General features: G+C 44.5%; 1 protein-coding gene across 6 annotated transcripts in view; it reads right to left on the bottom strand.

The window, feature by feature from the left end:
• LOC105488748 (signal peptide, CUB domain and EGF like domain containing 2) overlaps nt 1-19,967 on the bottom strand; it is a 72,247-nt gene that overhangs the window by 29,841 nt on the left and 22,439 nt on the right. For 2 of the 6 annotated variants that reach the window (XM_011753138.3, XM_024795018.2), the window contains 9 exons: nt 18,411-18,527; nt 17,610-17,699; nt 12,228-12,344; nt 11,122-11,244; nt 7,609-7,725; nt 5,493-5,615; nt 4,954-5,070; nt 4,601-4,687; nt 2,486-2,590 (listed from right to left, as the gene is read on the bottom strand). In XM_011753138.3, coding sequence (XP_011751440.1) covers nt 2,486-2,590; nt 4,601-4,687; nt 4,954-5,070; nt 5,493-5,615; nt 7,609-7,725; nt 11,122-11,244; nt 12,228-12,344; nt 17,610-17,699; nt 18,411-18,527 — 996 coding nt within the window. The remainder of the gene's footprint in view (nt 1-2,485; nt 2,591-4,600; nt 4,688-4,953; nt 5,071-5,492; nt 5,616-7,608; nt 7,726-11,121; nt 11,245-12,227; nt 12,345-17,609; nt 17,700-18,410; nt 18,528-19,967) is intronic. The other 4 variants (XM_024795019.2, XM_011753139.3, XM_024795020.2 and 1 more) reach the window with 2 other exon arrangements.

Raw genomic sequence — 19,967 nt, 5'->3', positions numbered from 1 at the left:
GGAAGCCAAATCCTGGCAAAGCACTCAGCTGAACATTTGCTAGAGCTCAGTAAACATTTCATTAAAACAATTCTCAAGGGACTAAGTGATTATCTCCAGATGCCAAGACACTGCAAGCCCTCAACTTGGAGCGCAATGACATTTTAATTTTGAAGACCTAGTATTGCCTCCTATATAACTTTACAATTTAGCTCTTGAAAATTCTTTTCATGAATAAATGCTAGATGTTTCCGACTGGCCACATATGTGGGAGACAAGAACCAGGGGTCATCTTGCATTCTTTACTGACGGTTTGCTAACGTGTGCTTACATTCTCACAGTTGGTTTGCATAAAGCTGGATGTGCCAAGCAGGGGCTGAGGCTGCAAATAAGGAATGAGCACAAGAGTGGAAAGGAAACCAACTACTGCTTTCAGGCAATCTGACCTTGGAAGTCATTCTAACCTGAAGGGAAAGCTGGAACGCCCGTCAGCAGTAATGTCTCATTTTTAAATAACCAGGAGCAATAAATAGCACAAAGCATTAACAGAACCAAACAATATCATGAAGGCATCTAGGATGAGAGTGGAAGTGTTGCATGAGACAGGGCTTTGCACATCCTTCTTCCTGACTTGACTGTCTCCCCTCTCACCATGGTTTCCAGTGACTCTGTTAACCCTCACCAAAGAGCAGGTCCACATATCAACCACTCCATGAATTTGTCTCTATTTCAGAATCTTCATTGAAATGAAGTATTACCTGTATCAGATTCTTCTTTAACATTACAAGGACATTCAAGCCATAGGTCAACAGGGGCCACAGGAAGGAGGCAAATTTATTTCTTCTCTATATTTTTCCCCTAAAGATTTATCTTACCTTTTCAAAAGGGTAACTTCAAATCTCAAACTGAACAGATTCTCATTTTAAATCTTTTTCCCTTTTGATGTTCCATATGTATTTTTTTAACTTTCCATTTTGAAATAAGTAGATTTATAGAAAAGTTGCTAAGATAGTATAGAGTTCTCACATAACCTTCACTCAGTCTCCCCTTACGTTAACATCATACATTTATCAAAACTAAGACATTAACACTAGTACAATCTCATTAAGTAAACTACAGGCCAAGTCTATTTTTATCATTTTATTTATTTTATTTCATTTTACTGAGATAGGGTCTCGCTCTGTCGCCCAGGCTAGAGTACAGTGGTGTCAACACAGCTCACTGCAGCCTCCAATTCCTGGGCTCAAGTGATCCGCCCGCCTTGGCCTCCTGAGTAGCTGGGACTACAGGCATGAACCACTAGGCCCGGCTAATCTTTTTGTAGTTTTCATAGAGATGGGGTTTTGCCATGTTGCCCAGGCTGGTCCCAAACTCCTGAGCTCAAGCAATCTGCCTGCCTTGGCCTCCCAAAGTGCTGAGATTACAGGTGTGAGGCACCATGACTGGTTCAAATCTATGTTTAAACAATGCTCCCTCCCTCCACTCCTGAGATTTAAAAGTATAAATGCTCACTATGGTTAATTTGGAAAATGCAGAAAAAAAGTTAAAATTACCCATCATCCTCCCACCCAGATGTAACCACTACTAAATGATATCATGAGTTTTGTGTTTCTTCTAGCACACTTTTTCTTACACAGTTTGGATTGTATTAGATATACAGAATGTTTCTCTCCTGCTTTACATCTCAGCATTATAACAAGACCATTTTCCTGTGTCGTTAAACATTCTTTGAAAACATAGAATTAATAGCTGCATAATATTCCATCAAATGGAGGTACAAAGTTACTTTAAATTACTTACTTAAAATAGGCAGGCAAAAGTGACTAGAGTGAGCTTTAGGTTTATTTGTCTGTGTGATTTGAGAGTAGATTGGGAAAAGAAGCCTCCCTAATACATGAATCCTGATCCTTTTTATTTTTAATCTCTAAAAGTATTCTATAAAATAATACTGGAAATGTGTGCTGGGAAAGAAAAAGGAATGTTAGATTCTGCTCTTTTCAACAAGGCCAGTTCTACTTGGATGGTATTTGCTTTGCTGAAGCCAATGGGGTCACTGCTTCCAAAAACTAGACCCAGCAGGAAAGCTGGATATTAGATCTTTGTTCATCAAAGTTATCCTTTCTGAGCCAAACTTTTTTTCATTTCTTTGGCTTATATTTCAAGCAAAATCTGAGATCTAGAAAATTTAACCCAATATGATCACAAATTGCTAATTCACCTGAAGCCCTTATTGACTTCTATGAACTCGTGGGTTTCCCCAGAGCCTCACCAACTATACCAAGCAAAGGAAGCCCCGAAGTATGACCCCAGAACTACACAAGCGTGCTAGGTTATGCTCTTCTTCCTCTTGGGATGAGTCCCTGCAGGTTCTGGATGGCTCAATCCCATCTGCAGTGTGCTTGGATCAGCTGGACAGCCCCTGGCCCCCATAGACCTCCAGTTTGGTTGGCTGCAGGCCCCTTCCCACATGCAGGCAAGTTCCCTACACCAACCATCTGATTCATACCTGGTAGTGCTGGTCGCAGACCCTCGGGAAACAGCTCAGCCTTTTTCAAACTACACTTGCCTTCATTTAGCTTAAAGGTTACACTTGTCCTGACGGTGTCGACATCTTCAGAAAGAAACAAGTGAGAGATGTTACCTTCAGAGGCAAAGGAATGGAGACACCAGATGGGAAGCAGCAAGCTGTCCATTGGCGGCTCCCACCACACACAGCACACCCTGAGCCCCTCTCCGACCCTGAGGCCAAGAGTGGCTTGGATCATGGAGTGCCCATTGCCCTGGACTGGGGCCACCAGGAGCCTCCTAAAAATTATAGTTACCCCCTCATATGAGAGACAAATCCAGTGTTCAAATATAACAGAGGCCATCCTGGCCAACATGGTGAAACCCCATCTCTACTAAAAATATAAAAATTAGCTGGGCGTGGTGGCACATGCCTGTAATCCCAGCTACTTGGGAAGCTGAGGCAGGAGAATTGCTTGAACCCGGGAGGCGGAGGTTGCAGTGAGCTGAGATTGCACCACTGTAGTCCAACCTAGGCAACAGAGTGAATGAGACTCCATTTCAAAAAAAAAAAAAAAAATTATCTATCTATCTATCTATCTATCTATCTATCTATCTATCTATCTATCTCCCTCCCTCTAAAACTGAGGGTCAAAAATAGCCTCCATCGTGAAATAAAACATGAAGTCATTTTTGTGCCTTCCTGAGAAAGAAGGCCAGAATCCCCTAGTTCAAATCTGGATAAGCCCGTTTGGCAAAATGGTGAAGGGCAGATTTTCCTAAACAAGCCTGTCGTGGGAGGACAGGGCTGAGGGAGCTGTCGTTCCAAACACAGATGGCAATCACTAAACCTGGCTAGGCTGTGAGGTCTGAGAGGGAGTGAGGGTCCCACTTTGAGGGCCTGATGTGCAAAATTCTGTTCTCCTCCCAGGGTCGGTCAGTCTTAACCACACGGTAGCTTCTGGAGTCAATGCCCTAGTTCTTTTAAGTTGTGGTGAGAACTTGAGCAAGTTACTTAATCTCCCTAAGCTTCAGTGTCCTCATCTGTAAAATAGACATAATTATAGTATCTATATTACCAGGCTGTTGTAAGAATAAAATGAGATAATGCGTTTAAAAAAAGGAAAATGTTTAGCTCCCTGCTTGGTACATAGTAATAACTGAATAGCTATTAGCTATTTGCTTGTCCACCCTTGGGGTGGCCCAAATCACCAAGGAACTATTGCTGAGCGATTTGGTGAAACAGACCATGATGTCTGCCCTGGCTGAGTCCAAACGTGCATTGAAAGGGGCAGTGAAGGACAGTGCTTGAGACTCTGCACCAAACTGCCTGGGTTCAAATCCCAGCTTCCCTATTTCTTATCTAAACCACTTTGAGTAAGTTATTTCACCTCTCTGAGCCTCAGTTTCTTCATCTGGTTAATGAGAATAATAATAAAATTTCCCCAGAGGGTTGTAGTATGGCTTAAGTCAGTTAATACGTGTACTGTGGTGGCTGGCATATTTGAACTGCTCAGTCAACGCATGAGAGCTGTATTGTCTTGCTTTGAGTCTCCAGCTTTGCTCATATATGTAATATGGACATCAGGATGTAATATGAACCTCATTCAGGTGTTCTGATGACATAAGGACAAAGGCGTCTATATCCGGGAGGACACAGGCTCCTAAAAACCTTGGATTTCACTCTTCATCTTTTGACAAACAGGAAAGGGTTTGGGCCCCTTTCTCGGCACAGAATTCCTGCTGCCCCTGCTTTGCCTATTTCTATCCATGCCATAAGCCCCAGGCACATTCCCTTAGCCTTTGAGGTGCTCTGGAGTACAGCCCGCTGGTCCTGGAGTTCTGTGGGCCTCTGCCCAGGACGATGACCCACCAGGGCTGACCACAGCCTCCTAACGTACAGTGGCCACGCAGTAAGTATCTGTTACATGGGAGAGTCACATTCCGGGCACCAGGACTGCAGGCAACAACAATCTGGAACATGCTCACAGCATCAAGGAAATCAAGATTAAAAAAACAAAGCCAGCGTCCAAGAACAGCACCCCATGAATGAAGCCCCTTGAACATGGTGAGCCCCCAGAGAGAACATGCAGATTTGGTAATATTTGGTAATTACCCCCAAAAGCAGAGTCATTTGATTTTTGTTGTTTGCTCCTGAGAGGAGAGGAAGAGCCACAGGTGACAGAGTAGGCCCCTTGCAGTCCTGACAGACAGAATGTGAATTGTCAAATGCATAAGCAAGGTCACAGGCTATCCTGGTAGCAGCTAAACTCTCCCCCCACCCCACTCCACATGGGCCACTAGAAAAACGCCCAGCATATGGGGTCTTGAAGCATGGACCTCTCAAAGCATTGTGGCTGGGGCATCGGGTGGAGGACCTGGAAGCCCTCTGAGGGAATCTAACACCTGGAGGCCAGAAAGGCCTGGCCCTGGCGGGAGGACCTGCCCCGGGAAATGGGCCCCACTCACCTGAAGAGAGGTGAATGCCAGAATGACATCTGAGGAAGCACCCGTCTCCTCCACCACTCTTACCACAGTGCAGGGACACACGGGGTGACACACTTGTGGGCAGGAGCCCCTTCACTTCTAGACAGGACAAAACAGACACTTACAGAAAGAGAAGGACATTTCTAAGTGTGACAAGGATGGTTGAGTCCCATGCACCAAAGTCCCCAAGAAAAGAAGGGAGAGCTGATGCCCGGCATAGAACATAGATGCTGGGGCCTGATTCCCACCGAGGGAAAGGAGCCCCTGATATGCCATCTCTTCATGCAGAAAAGCAACCAGGAAAACAGAAGTGAGTTCCAACTTACACAGAAGCACAGAAGGAAACACTAAAGATCCTGCAAAGTATCTCCTGTTTTTGAACTATTTAAAGAACGGCTGCTGCAGCTGGTGGGAAAGTCAGTGGAGGGAGGTTTGGGTGGGACGTGGGAGCGCGCAGAGCTGCACTGCCTCTGGGTCAGTGGCCAGCCCGTTGTCTGAGTCTGTGCCTCGGTTCCCCTTACCCACACAGTCTTTTTTATTCCAGTGGAGCTTGTACCCAGGGTGGCACTGGCATTCGTAGCTGCCCACTGTGTTCACACAGACCTGCTGACAGCCTCCGTTGTTGACGCTGCACTCATTGGTGTCTGCGGAACAAAATACTCTCTTGTCACAGCAACCTGTCACTGAACGGGCTGATATGGTCCCTCCCTTGAGGAAGGAGCAGCAGGAGAGTCACAAGGTTGAAACTCACTAACCAAAGGAAGATGCTGAATGCCTTTAGCATGAGCACTTGGCACCAGCTGACTACACACCCCACTCCCCACTCAGCGAATTTCCTGGCATGAGGCTCAATAAGGCCTTCTCAAGCTCTATTTTTTTTTTTTTTTTTTTTTTTTGAGGTGGAGTTTTGCTCTTGTCACTCAGGCTGGAGTGCAGTGGTATAATCTCAGCTCACTGCAACCTCCGCCTCCCAGGTTCAAGCAATTCTCCTGCCTCAGCCTCCCAAGTAGTTGGGATTACGGGCATGTGCCCCCACGCTTGGCTAATTTTTGCATTTTTAGTAGAGATAGGGTTTCACCATCTTGGCCAGGCTGGTCTTGAACTCTTGGTCTCAGGTGATCCACCTGCCTTGGCCTCCCAAAGTGCTGGGATTACAGGTGTGAGCCACCACACCCAGCCTCAAGCTGCATTCTTTTCCAATCCATTCCTCCCTTAGCAACACCTAGTGTCCAAATTCAGATACTGCACAGACTTCTACTTTAAAACTCTACCATCCTCCTGAGCTGCCTAGCAAGGGAGGCAGATAGAACTGGGACTCCCTGTTTAACCATTTACACAGTTGAGGCACAGAGAAAGAGAAATGACTGCACTAATTCTCATCAACCTGAGACTGAGTCCAGGTCAAAAGGTGGCTCCACCTAAACCCAGACGTACATCCATACTCAGGGTACATTTCCTCGAGGTTTCCTGATGGACTGGGAAGAGTATGTTTTTGGCCATGCCAAGGATGTGTTGAAAGGGAGAAGGGAGATAATTGTCACTAGCAAATCACTAGTGTATGTATATATAGATATAGATATAGATATAGATATAATTTTTTTTTCAGACGGAGTTTCGCTCTTATTGCCCAGGCTGGAGTGCAAGGGCACAATCTCAGCTCACTGCAACCTCCATCTCCCGGGTTCAGGTGATTTTCCTGCCTCAGCTCCCAAGCAGCTGGGATTACAGGCATGCGCCACCAGGCCCGGCTAATCTTGTATTTTTAGTAGAGACAGGGTTTCTCCATGTTGGTTAGGCTGGTCTCGAACTCTCGACCTCAGGTGATCCGCCCGCCTTCCCTCCCAAAGTGCTGGGTTTACAGTTGTGAGCCACCACGCCCAGTGTATCCATTCTTCTAAAGCACAAGACACAAGGACTGGGCAGGAAGTATTTAAGCCAGTGGTTCCCAAATCCTATAGATCCTCAGGAAGATGACCTTGGAAGCCCTAGTCATTCTGAATTGGAATCTGAACCTGTATTCTCAAAGATTGCTGGGTGAATCTGATGACTGGGGGAGTGGAATGGGAGTCAGGTGGTACCAAATCCAGTTTATGGCATAGCCTGCTTGACCATGAGGTTATCAGACATGAGAACATGTTGCAAAATGGGCACAGAGTGGAGAGAGAAACTTCATAGTTCTGCTTCCAGCTTAAAGACCTAGTTGTAGGACTCAAACCAAGGCTTTGCAGCCAGTTCCTATGCACGGCAGGGCCGTGGAATTGGTGGGTGCCCACAGTCTGAGGACTGTGACTTTACTATCTGCTGAGATGTTCCAACAGATAGAGTATCAGCTCCTGAGATACCCTTCCACTCTCTGAATACAACTGCAAGTCCAACAAGTCAATAGAGAATTCACAGCTGGAAGAGCTCACTACTTCTCTCTGCTCCATTTCACACTCAGGGTGTTAAAGGGATACATGTGGGGAGATTTCCTTTAGCGGATCCTTCTCTCAAGTTGATGGACTCACCACTATTGCTCAGGGACTGGAATGTACCTTTCATACCCCGATGTAGGAAAGCAAACCTCAGGGGTAGGCCCTGCTCCCCTCCAGGCCCAGCCTCATTCCCCTCCCAACTCAACAGGAGCAGTCTGCTCACCTCCACAGTGGGTGAAGCCATACAGGGTGTACCCTTGGTTGCAAGCACAAGCAAATGTGCCAGGGTGGTTGATGCAGCTGTGGTCACAGGTCCTATCCAAAGAGCACTCATCCATATCTGTAACGGTCAAAGGGAGAGGGGAGCTGAAACCCATGCTGAGGGATGAGTGAAGAATAGGTTTATGATAAACACCAATTGCTGACCAACACCAAAAACAGTACACACGGGGTAAAAAAACATTAGCTATCCATTCTCCTCACTCACTTGTGTTAAAGAAAGTGTGGAGCAGCCCACAAGAAGTATACTCACTGCCGCAGCCCTCATTTCCACATTCTGTTGCAAACTGCACTTGCCTCAAAGCTCAGTTGGTCTCTTTCACCCATGTGTACTTGTAAGGCTAATTTAAAATGTTTAAATGAAGCCAAATGAGATAACATACCTAAAAAGGGTTTTGTAAGCTACAGGTGCTAGCTATGCATTTCTATTGTCATATAACTATTGGTAAAACAGCAATAGTAATTTATTAACCATGGCAAACTGAAAGGAGAAAACACTTGGTTTGGAGGTAAATCTAGTTCCCATCCCTTTCTTACCTTCTCGGAATTAGTCTTCTGGCCCCCAAGAGGCCAGTTAATCCTGGGTTTTAATGCCCTCTGCACTGAAAGAATGCATTAATACTAATATCCTCACTAATTTTCTCTTTGCAGACCCTGAAATGTGGTAGCTCAGCTGTATATTGGATCCTCTTGGCCGATGCCTGGGTTTTGCTCCTCCCGTATGTTCTAGTCCCATGCGTCTGCTATCCTCCTGGTTCAGTGTGGAAGCCTCCTTGGCTGCAGCGGGGGTCATGCACAGCAGCCTCAGGAGGCTGCATTTGTCCATCTCATCATCTCTTTTCCCTGGGTCTGGCCCTCAACCTCTTTCCTGTAGGCTGGAATTTGAGTGCTTCACTCCCTGAACTCTTTGGAGGATTTTAACAGAGTTACGACTTATGTCTCCAAATGGATAAGCCAGGACCAGTGCAGCACTTAGTCGAAGCCAATTAGACCACTGCTAGACCACTTTTTTCAACACCGAGTGTGCCATGAGAAACTATGTTAATAAAAAACAAACATTTGGAAGGAACAGGAAGAATGAAAAAGCAAAATAAAAAAGGGCAAATTCTTGCAAAACCTCTTCATCCCTAGCTTTTCCCAGAAATCCTGGCATTTCTTCAGTAAATTTGTTCTGTGCAAATATTTGTTCTACCAAGCCCGATCAGTGAAAAATAAGAAAAACCCAGTTTCTCCCCTAGGAATTGATGCCATTTTATGAAATCTGTTATTAATGTCAGCCAGTTGTCGAGAAAGTGGACTCGTTCAGTAGCTGACTTTGGCTGCTCAGTATGGGCTTCTGCTTTACCAAAAACAATGAGATCACTTTTCTAATTCCTTTTTAATGTGTTTACACAGCTTCAACAGTATCACCTGGTCTATACCCTAGGAAACATTACGTGGAACAGCAAATTTGCTTTCCAAGTCAAACTGAAGAAAACCACACAATAATTATCTAGAATTAACTTACTGAATTTGAAGGGGAATATACTTGAACTGCCTGACAAATTATGTATTAAGAACAAACCAAGAGAAAAACAAAACAAACATCACACCATAATATTTTTTTAAAAAGGTAATGCTAGTCTTTGTTATCTAAGATTAAATCTGATATTCTGATTTTTATTTAATTCTGAGATTTTTTTTTTTTTTTTTTTTTTTTTTTTTTTGAGATGGAGTCTCTCTCTGTTGCCCAGGCTGGAGTGCACTGGCGTGATCTCAACTCACTGCAACCTGTGCTTCCTGCATTCAAGCGATTCTCTCGTGCCTCGGCCTCCTGAGTAGCTGGGATTACAGGCGCCCGCCACCACGCCCTCCACCACGTCCCCACCTAATTTTTGTATTTTTAGTAGAGACGGGGTTTTGCCATGTTGGCCAGACTGGTCTCAAACTCCTGGCCTCAAGTGATTGACCTGCCTCGGCCTCTCAAAGTGCTGAGATTACAGTGTGAGCCACCTCACCCAGCCTAATTCTGAGATTTCTAACAAAATAAATTAGTCCTTATTCCCATAAATGGAGCAAGAATACATTACAGCACATCTTTCCTGAGAACTTCTTCCTGCATATCAAAGGAAAGGTGCTCATCTAAAAATAGAAAACAGTTTTCCCCCACCCAAAACAGCTACTAATGCTAACAACAACTGCTACCTAGAGAAGTCTCCTTGCTGCAGCCCTTATAGGGGAAGGATGTCTTTGAGAAGGGGTCTGAAATCCTCTCTAAGGATCAACAAGCATCTCCTCCCCACAAGCCCTCCCTCTCCCTCTCTGCCTTCCCTCTCTTCAAAGATCAAAGGCTGGTCATTTAAAACAAGTGCTAGGCCAGGTGCGGTGGCTCACGCCTGTAATCCCAGCACTTTGGGAGGCCGAGGAGGGCAGATCACCTGAGGTCAGGAACTTGAGACCAGCCTGGCCAACACAGGGATACCCTGACTCTACTAAAAATTCAGAAATTGGCCAGGCGCAGTGGCTCACACCTGTAATCCCAGCACTTTGGGAGGCCAAGGCAAGCAGATCACAAGGTCAGGAGTTCGAGACCAGCCTGACCAACATGGTGAAACTCCATCTCTACTAAATATACAAAAATTAGCCAGGCGTGATGGTGTGCACCTGTAGTCCCGGATACTCGGGAGATTGAGGCAGGCAAATCTCTTGAACCTGGGAGGTGGAGGTTGCAATGAGGCAAGATAGCCCCACTGTACTCCAGCCTGGGTGACACAGTGAGACTCTGTCTCAAAAAAAAAAAAAAAAAAAATCAGAAATTAGCTGGTGGCAGGTGCCTATAATCCCAGCTACTCAGGAGGCTGAGGCAGGAGAATTGCTTGAACCCAAGAAGGGAGGTGGAGGTTGCAGTGAACCAAGATGGTGCCACTGCACTCCAGCCTGGGCAACAGAGTGAGACTCTGTATCAAAATAAATAAGTAATTTTTAAAAAATAAAGCAAGTGCTGTAAGAAAGAGACCAACTGGTACATAATCTTGATCATAGGTTAACTCCAAGTTTTTGGTAGGGAGGTATGTTAACTAAATCTACAGACTTTCGCCACCAACTTTTGTGATCAATTCAATAACATTAAAGGAAATTTTAGAAAGGGAAAATTATTCATAATCTCAACACCCCACTGGAACCCTGTTTGCATTCTGTTTTCCATTCCATTTCCAGCAGTGAGCTCTGCTGTCATCACATCAGATGGATTCTTTAAGGTGTTCTCTAACCATTAACAACTTAATTTCCAATACACCTGTGAGCTACATCAGTGTTTCTATTCTACCTAATAGATGAACTGAGTGAAGCCTAGGATGGAGATTGGACTAGTGGCCCTGTCAAGAAGCCTGATAAGCCAGTCTTTGCCAGGAGGGCATTACGTGCTCTCTACTCCAACCTGTGGGCCATTGTGCAGCACGGCTATGTTTTCAGCACATACCTTGGCAAGACTTCTCATTTGTTAATAATTTAAATCCTTTCTTGCAGCTGCAGTCAAAACTGCCCACGGTGTTTTTGCAGAAATGATCACAACCTCCATTGCGGGTCTGGCACTCATCAATATCTGCAACAGGCAAGCATTGGGCATATCAGAGAGCAACACTTGCCTCACTTCTCACAGCTCCCTGAAGGGCCATTGTGTGTGTTCATTAGTCTCTGAAATTAAGAAAAATACTCACAAAAGCATTTAAGAATGTTTGCTGATGTTTTTAACCTTACACATGTTTTCTTGTCTGGCTTAACCAGTTCTGAAAGACAAGTGTTTCATCGTCTTGAGAACGCTGACTTATGGTGCCCTTGACTGGCATTAAGGAAACAAACTCTGAGAAAGAATGATGATGTCCTGTTATATTCTCATCTTTGTATTGCTCTCTCAAGGTAAGATGGGTCCCTTTAGTACACTATGTATTCAACTTTAATGATTAAAGCTATAAAGGACTAGAGCATTTGTTTTGGCAAATTACACAATGATCAAATAGCCTCAATGTTTTAAAATGATTCCTGATACTCAATCTTATATTTTCCCAGTTTCGTCTGGTAATTAGTTATATACTTTTTGTCATGCTAAAGGACTAATCCTTTGTACTCTTGCCCACAAAATACGAGCAAGTCATTGGGGTCGCTCTTCATCAGTAAAAGTTAATGGTACAGTTATCCATTAAGTCCTCTGGATAATCATCTTGACTGTTATTTACATAATAATCTTTAGGCTATTATGTATGATATGTTGATATTATCTCCTGCAAATGAATGCTTCCTTTAACTGCCTTTTTTCTAATAAGGCCACTGTCTGAAATGAATTATTTGATGCTTGTAGAGGCTGACCTCCTCAACAATTAGTGTAATTAAGTGTTGGTTCTAATTAAGTTTACTCAATTATAACCTTCCACTAGCCCAGGGGGAAAAAGCTTCCATTGATATGAATCATAAGCAAATCTGGAGTCACGTGGGGTATGGAGGGTATGTTGCCTTTATCCCCATACGTTAGCAGCATGGGTCTTCCCTCCGTAACAGGGCACCCAGCCTCCCTGGGGAGGTGAAGCCTACCTTTACACGTCTTCCCATCCAACTGGAGAGTGAATCCAACAGGACAACTGCAGTGGACACCTGTCGAAGTATCCTTACAGGTGCGGTCACAGCCTCCATTGTTGACAGCACACGTTTCTGGCAAGGAGGTAAGAAAAGACAATTAGCTTCCTTAAGAATTGCTAATACAGCTGACGAAGGTCACAGAAGCCAAGAAGCATTGTGGGGTACTCATGGTTACACCCCAAGTCTCTGCTACCTGTAGATGGGCTAGAGGGAGAGCAGGTGCAGCTCCTCCCACCCACCTAAATGAGTTCTAGTTCCTGAGGAAGATTGTCAGGGTGACCAGAGGGATACAGATGTCTCCCAATCTGCACAGTCACTCCCCCTACTGGCAGATTTAAAGCCGCTGAAAGTTCTTGCTCATCTGCAGCCAGCAACCTAAGTAGGACCACGTCTGGCAGGCTAGAGGTGAGTGCAGAACAGGGCAAAGGGGATGGTCCTTCCTTAATCTTGAACCTTATCCTTTCAATATGAGTAGTGGGCAAAGCAAGAGTGGGTAAGCATCGTCACCCCAACCACTGCCTTGTTGTAGACTACTGGCTTCATCCTGGCAACCACCAATTTACTCAAATTTGAAGTTTCACTTTCCCTGAAAGGAGAAAACCCTGTCATAACCACATGAAAAATAAGCCACAGTTTGTTAAATCGCAACTGTGGAGATGAGGAATAATAAGCAAACAGTCTTCTAGTTCTGTATCTCATACAGTTAGTCCAAGTAATAGACAAGTGCTATTCAACATTCATTGAACTGTTAGCATCTAGGCCTCCAGAAACGTGATTTTTCTTCCATAGCTACTTCATTTTAAAAACTGGGGGTGGGGGGGTGGGGGGGTGGCTTACCCCTGTAATCCCAACACTTTGGGAAGCCGAGGCAGGAGGATCGCCTGAGCCCAGGGTTCAAGACCAGCCTGGGCAACATGGTGAGACCCCCCCATCTCTACAAAAATTTTTAAAAATTAGCGAGGCCTGGTGATGCACACCTGTGGTCCCAGCTACTCGGGAGGCTGAAGCAGGAAGATCACTTGAGTCCAGGAGGTCAAGGTTGCAGTGAACCATGTTTGTGCCATTGCACTCCAGGCTCAGTAACACAGAGAGACCCTGTTTCAAGAAAAGAAAAAAAAAAAAAAAAAAAAAAAAAAAAAAAAAAGGAACCCTGAAGGGGACAAGCTTAATCCTAATTAAATATGCAGATAGTACATGTATGTTTATCTCTGTTCCTTTCAAAATCTCATGAATATGAGAATAAATTGATTTTTTAAAGTATAAATCCTTAAAGACAAAGAAAATGGAAGAAAAGACAATAGACGAGAGATGTCAAACATTCTGGAAGTGGCATGTTAGCAGGAGAACAATATCTGGCGTAGAAGAAAGCTAGATCCTAGCGGTCTACAGAGGGGGTGCCAACAGCTGGTAAACTCATGTGAGCCCCGGAATCCCAGAAGAACCCAGGAATTGGGATTATCAAGTTATTCTAGAGGCAGAAATGCGGACAGAGTTAAAAACAGGAAGATTATGGAGAGTCTACATATGAAAAAGATAAACCCCAGAGCTCCTCCTTAATTCCACATAGCCATGTGACTACCCTTCTCCTATTCTGGCTATAGCAGAGAAGTCTGGACCAGAGAGGCACCAGGCTCAAGGGTACCAGGAACAACAGAGGAGGAGAGGGAGGCACAGTCAGGTGAAAGTCTATACCCTGAAAAAGAGATCTCAAACCCTCATCCCTCTTCCCCCAGCTCCTTCAGCTCCCTACTGGCAGATTTAAAGTCATTGAAAATTCCAAAAGCTATGTTAAAATAACAGCCACTGAAAGTTCCAAAAAGCTACGTTGAAACAACACTGCAACCCAGGATGACAGCAGCTAAGCCTACAGACAGGTGATTGAAGGACTCCTCGCCAGCGAAATTGACCTACCCAAGCAAAAAGACCTAACGATATTAGCATTCGAGGATCTCCAGATGAAATGGCTAAGTCACTGCCTCATCACCCAAACATGGAGCCCACAAGTCAATAGAAAATCCAACTAGCTTTTTAGTATTTTACTATTAAACATGAAAAATCAGTCAAGAATCACTAGACATTTCTGGAAAGCCTCTAATATGGAATAAATACACCAGACCAAACCAACAGGGAAAAAGAATCCTGGAGGAAACAAAGATAATCTAGAGAACAGAAGAGGAGTTAAAATCTTATAATTAATTTCCTCAGGGAGATAAGAAAAGCATCCATGAAATAAGAGCAGGTTCCTAAAACAAAAGGCCAAAGTAAAATTCTTGAACAATTAAAATATGAAAATGAAAACTTTATCCTCTGGAAAGATTAGAAGAAAAAAATGAAAAGTCTTCTAGAAAGTAGAACAAAAACACAAAGGAGAGAAAAGAAAAAGAACAAAAATACAAGAGAGAGAAAAGAAAAAAAAAAATTAGAGGGTCAATCCAGGAGTTACAACAGTCAGCTAATAGGAGTTCCAGAGGGAAAGAACAGAGAAAATGGAGGGAAGAAATTTATCAAAGACGGGCGCGGTGGCTCATGCCTGTAATCTCAGCACTTTGGGAGTCCGTGGCAGGTGGATAACTTGAGGCCAGGAGTTCGAGACCAGCCTGGCCAACATGGCAAAATCCCTTCTGTACTAAAAATACCAAAAAAAAAAAAAAAAATTAACCAGGCATGGTGGCATGTGCCTGTAGTCTCAGCTACTCAGAAGGCTGAGGCAGGAAAGTCACTTGAACCTGGGAGGTGGAAGTTGCAGTGAGCCAAGAGCGCACCACTGGACTCCAGCCTGGGCAACAGAACAAGACTCTGTCTCAAAAAAAAGAAATAAAAAGAAATTTATCAAAGAAAAAGATGTAAGATAATTTCTTAGAACTAAGGGATTTGAATGTTCATATTGAAAAGTACTAGGCCGGGCATGGTGACTCATGCCTGTAATCCCAGCACTTTGGGAGGCCGAGGTGGGCGGATCACGAGGTCAGGAGATGGAGACCATCCTGGCTCACATGGTGAAACCCCATCCCTACTAAAAATACAAAAAAATTAGCCGGGCGTGGTGGCGGGCGCCTATAGTCCCAGCTACTCGGGAGGCTGAGGCAGGAGAATGGCGTGAACCCAGGAGGTGGAGCTTGCAGTGAGCCAAAATCACACCACTGGACTCCAGCCTAGGCAACAGACCAAGACTCTGTCTCAAAAAACAAAAAAAGAAAAAAGAAAAGTACTAACAACAGGTGGGTAAAATCCCACAATAAAGAACATTATTGTAAAACTTCAGATCACTGGGGAGGAGAAGATCCTAGAAGCTTTCAGAGAGATGCTTTCACAAGTTTCTCCCAAAGGATCAAGAATAAAAATGACTTTAGACTTCTCAAAACAACCCTGAATTCTTGAAAACAATGGAGCACTAACTTCAAAACAGTGATGGAAAATTCTTTACAACTCTGAATTCTACACTGAGCCAAATTCTCAATAAAGGGTGCAGGTAGAATATAAAGGTATTTTCAGGCATGCAAATTTTTAAATACCTCTATCTCATTCGCCAGATAAACTAACGAGAGGCAAGACATAGGATTCACCTAACAGGAGAGCGGCAAAGGGAATTGTAGGCTAATAGTAAACGCCCAGATGAGAGACATCTATAACAGACACATCAAGAAATAACTGTAGGGCCAGGCATGAAGGCTCACACCTGTAATCAAAACACTTTGGGAGGCCAAGGTAGGCAGATGGCTACAGCCCAGGAGTTTGAGACCAGCCTGGGCAACATGGTGAAACCCTGTCTCTACAAAAAATACAAATATTAGCCAGGTGCAGTGGCGCATGCCTGTAGTCCAGTTACTCAGGAAGCTGAGGTGAGGGAATCACTTGATCCTGGGAGGCGGAGGTTGCAGTGAGATGTGATCACACCACAGCACCCCAGCCTGGGGGCAACAGAGTGAGACCCTGTCTCAAAAAAAAAAAAAGAAAAAGAAAAAGAAAAGAAAAAAAAGAAGAAAATAATAACTGTATGCCCTTCATTTTTCAGAAATATGGGGGAGGAGGAGTCAGAAAAAGAAACAGCTCGAAGAATTGAATGTTGTTGCCTCTGGCAAATGGGATGAGGAAATGGGAAGTTATGAGACAAGGAAATGATGCGCTTCATTACAAGCCCAGAAGTAATTAAGTTTCTATGTTATTCACATATACTATTTTCACTTAAGACAATGAAAAATTATAATTTCTAAAGAGCTCAGAAAGGTTACCTGCTTGGTAACCAAAGGCTGTATGATATGTTGCCTGACTGTTAAATTCAGAAACTGTCAAAAGATGGGTTTTGTTTAGGTTGAGCCAAACTTTCTCCAGAAGGAGTAACACGCCAAAGGATCTGTCTGACTCCCACCCCCACGGCCACCTCTATTTCTGCTCATCTCCAGCTTAACTGCTGGACCTTCAGGCAGGACTTCCCTTGTCCCACAGCCACGTGCTGCCCCTCTCCATTCATCTCTTCTACCATTATCATCAGCTGAGTCAGAAATAGAAGAGTCAGTGGACACAAAAGAAGGCTAGCCACCATTCTGAGCTAAAGGCTGCTTCAGAGGTAGACAGCTGACTTCACTGACCACCCACTCAGTCCCAGGCACTGGACTCTGGGCACCTTTCCATATTATTATTTTAATTGAGCATCCCAACTGATATGGTCAGGCTTTATGTCCCTATTCAAATCTCATCCTGAATTATAATCCCCATAATCCCCTCGTGTCAATGGAGAGACCAGGTGGAGGTGATTGGATCATGGGGGCGGTTCCCCCACACTGTGCTCATGATGGAGTGAGACCATGAGATCTCATGGTATTACAAGTGTTTGGTAGTTCCTCCTGCATTTATTCTCCTTCCTGCCACCTTGCAAAGAAGGTACCTTGCTTCCCCTTTGCCTTCCACCAGGATTGTAAGTTTCCTGAGGCCTCCCCAGTCATGTGGAACTGTGAGTCAATTAAGCCTCTTTTCTTTATCAATTACCCAGTCTCAGGCAGTTCTTTATAGCAGTATGAAAATGTGCGACACACTGGCCCTAAGAGGTAGAAAGACCAAGAGACACAGCCTCAGGGCAGTTTGCCAAGCCTTACAGCTAGGTGGGGGCTGCATTGAGATGTTAACCTGATTATTCTGATGGCGAGACCAGGGGTCTTGCTTGGTTGGTGATTAAGCAACAACACTAGTGAAGAACAGACACACATCCTGGTTCACAGGAGCTGCTCACCCCAGTCCAGCTGGTCTGAGGGCATGTGGCTCCCAAGTTCAGGTCTGATGCAATAAGTTGGGGAGGGAAAGGGACAATGGCAGTGGCCAAGGAAGAGGAGTGAAGGCGCCTACCCATGAGCAGCCGCCGCTTCACCCGTTTATCCCCATCCACCACTGATGTGGCATTGCTCTCTGTCACCTCCAGGACAGTGTCCTCTCGCTCTACAAGAGAAGCAAAAGAGCACAGTTCTCAGACTGAATGAGTTAGATTGCTCATTCCCTGTACAACCGTGTTTGCTGAAATCCCAGACACAAGAGCAATGTAAGATATGTGACTCTGTTCACGCAATAAAAATGTGTTGTAATGAGGCTCTGTGGGAGACACAGCATGTCAAAGGGCCGCAGATCCTTAGCAAACATTAAACATGGAAAAGATTTTGTAGGTATATTGCACTGACCAAAGAGACACTAGGGAATGCAAGCTTCAGATTCACTCCAGTCTCCTGAGTCGAGGACAAAAAGAGCCTTGGGCCTGGAAACCTCTAAAATGGAGGTAGCGAAGGATACACCATGAAGGGCAAGGCAGGCATCCCACCAGAAATATGCAGCCCTGGCTCCTGCTGGCCAGAAGTGCTGCATCATCACAAACAGCTCTAACTTCATGCTGCCCTGGCCTCTTGGGATGTGTTGTGCCAGTCTCTGGAATACCAGCGTTAGGAGCAGCCTAGTCCAGGAGAGGAGGAAGGGCTTTCCAAGGTCACACACGGAGAGAGGGGCCTTCCTCACAGACCTAGACCACTCCCACTGCAGCATGCGAAGTGGGGGCAAATGCACCGGAAACAGCCTGCATCTGTGCTAAACACCATTAAGGGGCAGGGGTAGGGACGGGCAGGCTGGGGCAGACCCTCACTCAGTGTTGGGGTTACCACTCACCAAGGCAGCTCCTCCCATCTGTGTGCATCTTGTACTGTGGATGGCAGCTGCACTCTGGGCCGTCAGCTGTATCTTCACAGGAGTGCTGGCACCCACCGTTCCCATGGTTACAGGTCACTGACAGTAAAATGAATCAATACATAAAGCACTGAGATTTCCACAAACACAGGGCTGTGTTTGCTCCAGAGAAACTGATTTTCATTCTGCAAGTATTTGAGCACCTAGTGCATGCCAGGCATGGTGCACAGAAGACATAACTCCGAGGCAGACCCTGTGGTATCTGTGTAGGCAGATAGTTACAACACAAATCATAGAAATGCTGAAACATGGGTTTAAACAAAGTCATACAGGAAGAGGGAGATGGGAGAATTGGGGGAGAGATTTTTATTAATAAGGGAAATCATAGCAAGAGATTCTAGACTACTGCTTTGTTCTATTTAGAGAACTTTACCTATTAATACAGCTGTAGTGGGGCTTTGGGAAATGCTATAGCACTTTATGCTGGAATAAAACAGACAATATTTAATTTGTACATATATGTCAGAATTTCTCTCATCAGATTCAATCTAGATTAGTTAGAAGGAAGGATAATCACAGGATGATTCTGCACACAATTAATGTGACATTAACTGGTAATTATCAAGACTATATATGAATGCATTGATGATAGGCCAAAAAAAAAAAAAAGCCAACTACAAAACTATCTATTCATCAAACTGTAAACCGCGGTTACCTCTGGCAAGGGAAACGGGAGGGGGAAAACTGAATGTTTTCTTTATATGCTTTGGAGTGTTTGCATTTTACATAGATCCTTTGTAATTTTTCTAATTCAAAAGAACTAATTACATATGTGTGGTATCCTGTGATTATAGCTATGTAAAAATTGTATATGCATATGAACCACAACTAAATAGGAATATGAAAAAATTGAAACAGCTGGTTATGTGGTGAGATTCTAGATCTTATTTTTTCTTTGTTAATTCCTCAAATGTTAAATAATATATGTTAATGTTAAAAATGTTATAATGTTAAAATGTTAATAATGTTAATGTTAAAATTAAAAAATGTTAATAATATAACAATATTATTTGAGCAGTGATATCTTACTGACATTTAAAATCTTTAAAAACAAGCTTACAGGCGCCCCCCGCCCCCAGCAACTGTCCCCTGAAAGACTGAAATGTTGAGGGTCTCGCCCCATAGGTGAGTCTTGGAGGGCCTGGGTCCTCCTTTCGAAGATCTGGAGGTGGGAAAATGGTCTCCACCCTGCTAGCTCACTGGATGCCCTCAGGGACAGCCTGACTTTGAGGGGCCCTAAGAGCCTGTCAGAACCTGTTGCTTGAGTGTGATGGTGGCACCAGCCTTGGCTTGGACAGTTTTGAGGCAGCACTCTGCTTTGTGAGGGAGACAATGGAGAGAAGTCCCTCACCAGTGAAACTGTCCCCTCATCTCTTACTCACCATAAACCACCATCCCCACCAAATGGCAGGGGTCTTCTGTCCATGGCTTTGGGAAGGTTCCTAAAGGGAACCCCTCAGTGCTTCCCTCAGCATAAAT

The sequence above is a fragment of the Macaca nemestrina genome, chromosome 12, assembly GCF_043159975.1.
Source record: "Macaca nemestrina isolate mMacNem1 chromosome 12, mMacNem.hap1, whole genome shotgun sequence".
Lineage (NCBI taxonomy): Eukaryota > Metazoa > Chordata > Mammalia > Primates > Cercopithecidae > Macaca > Macaca nemestrina.
The sequence above is the reverse complement of the archived record's forward strand: the minus strand, read 5'-3'. Positions and strand labels throughout refer to the sequence as shown.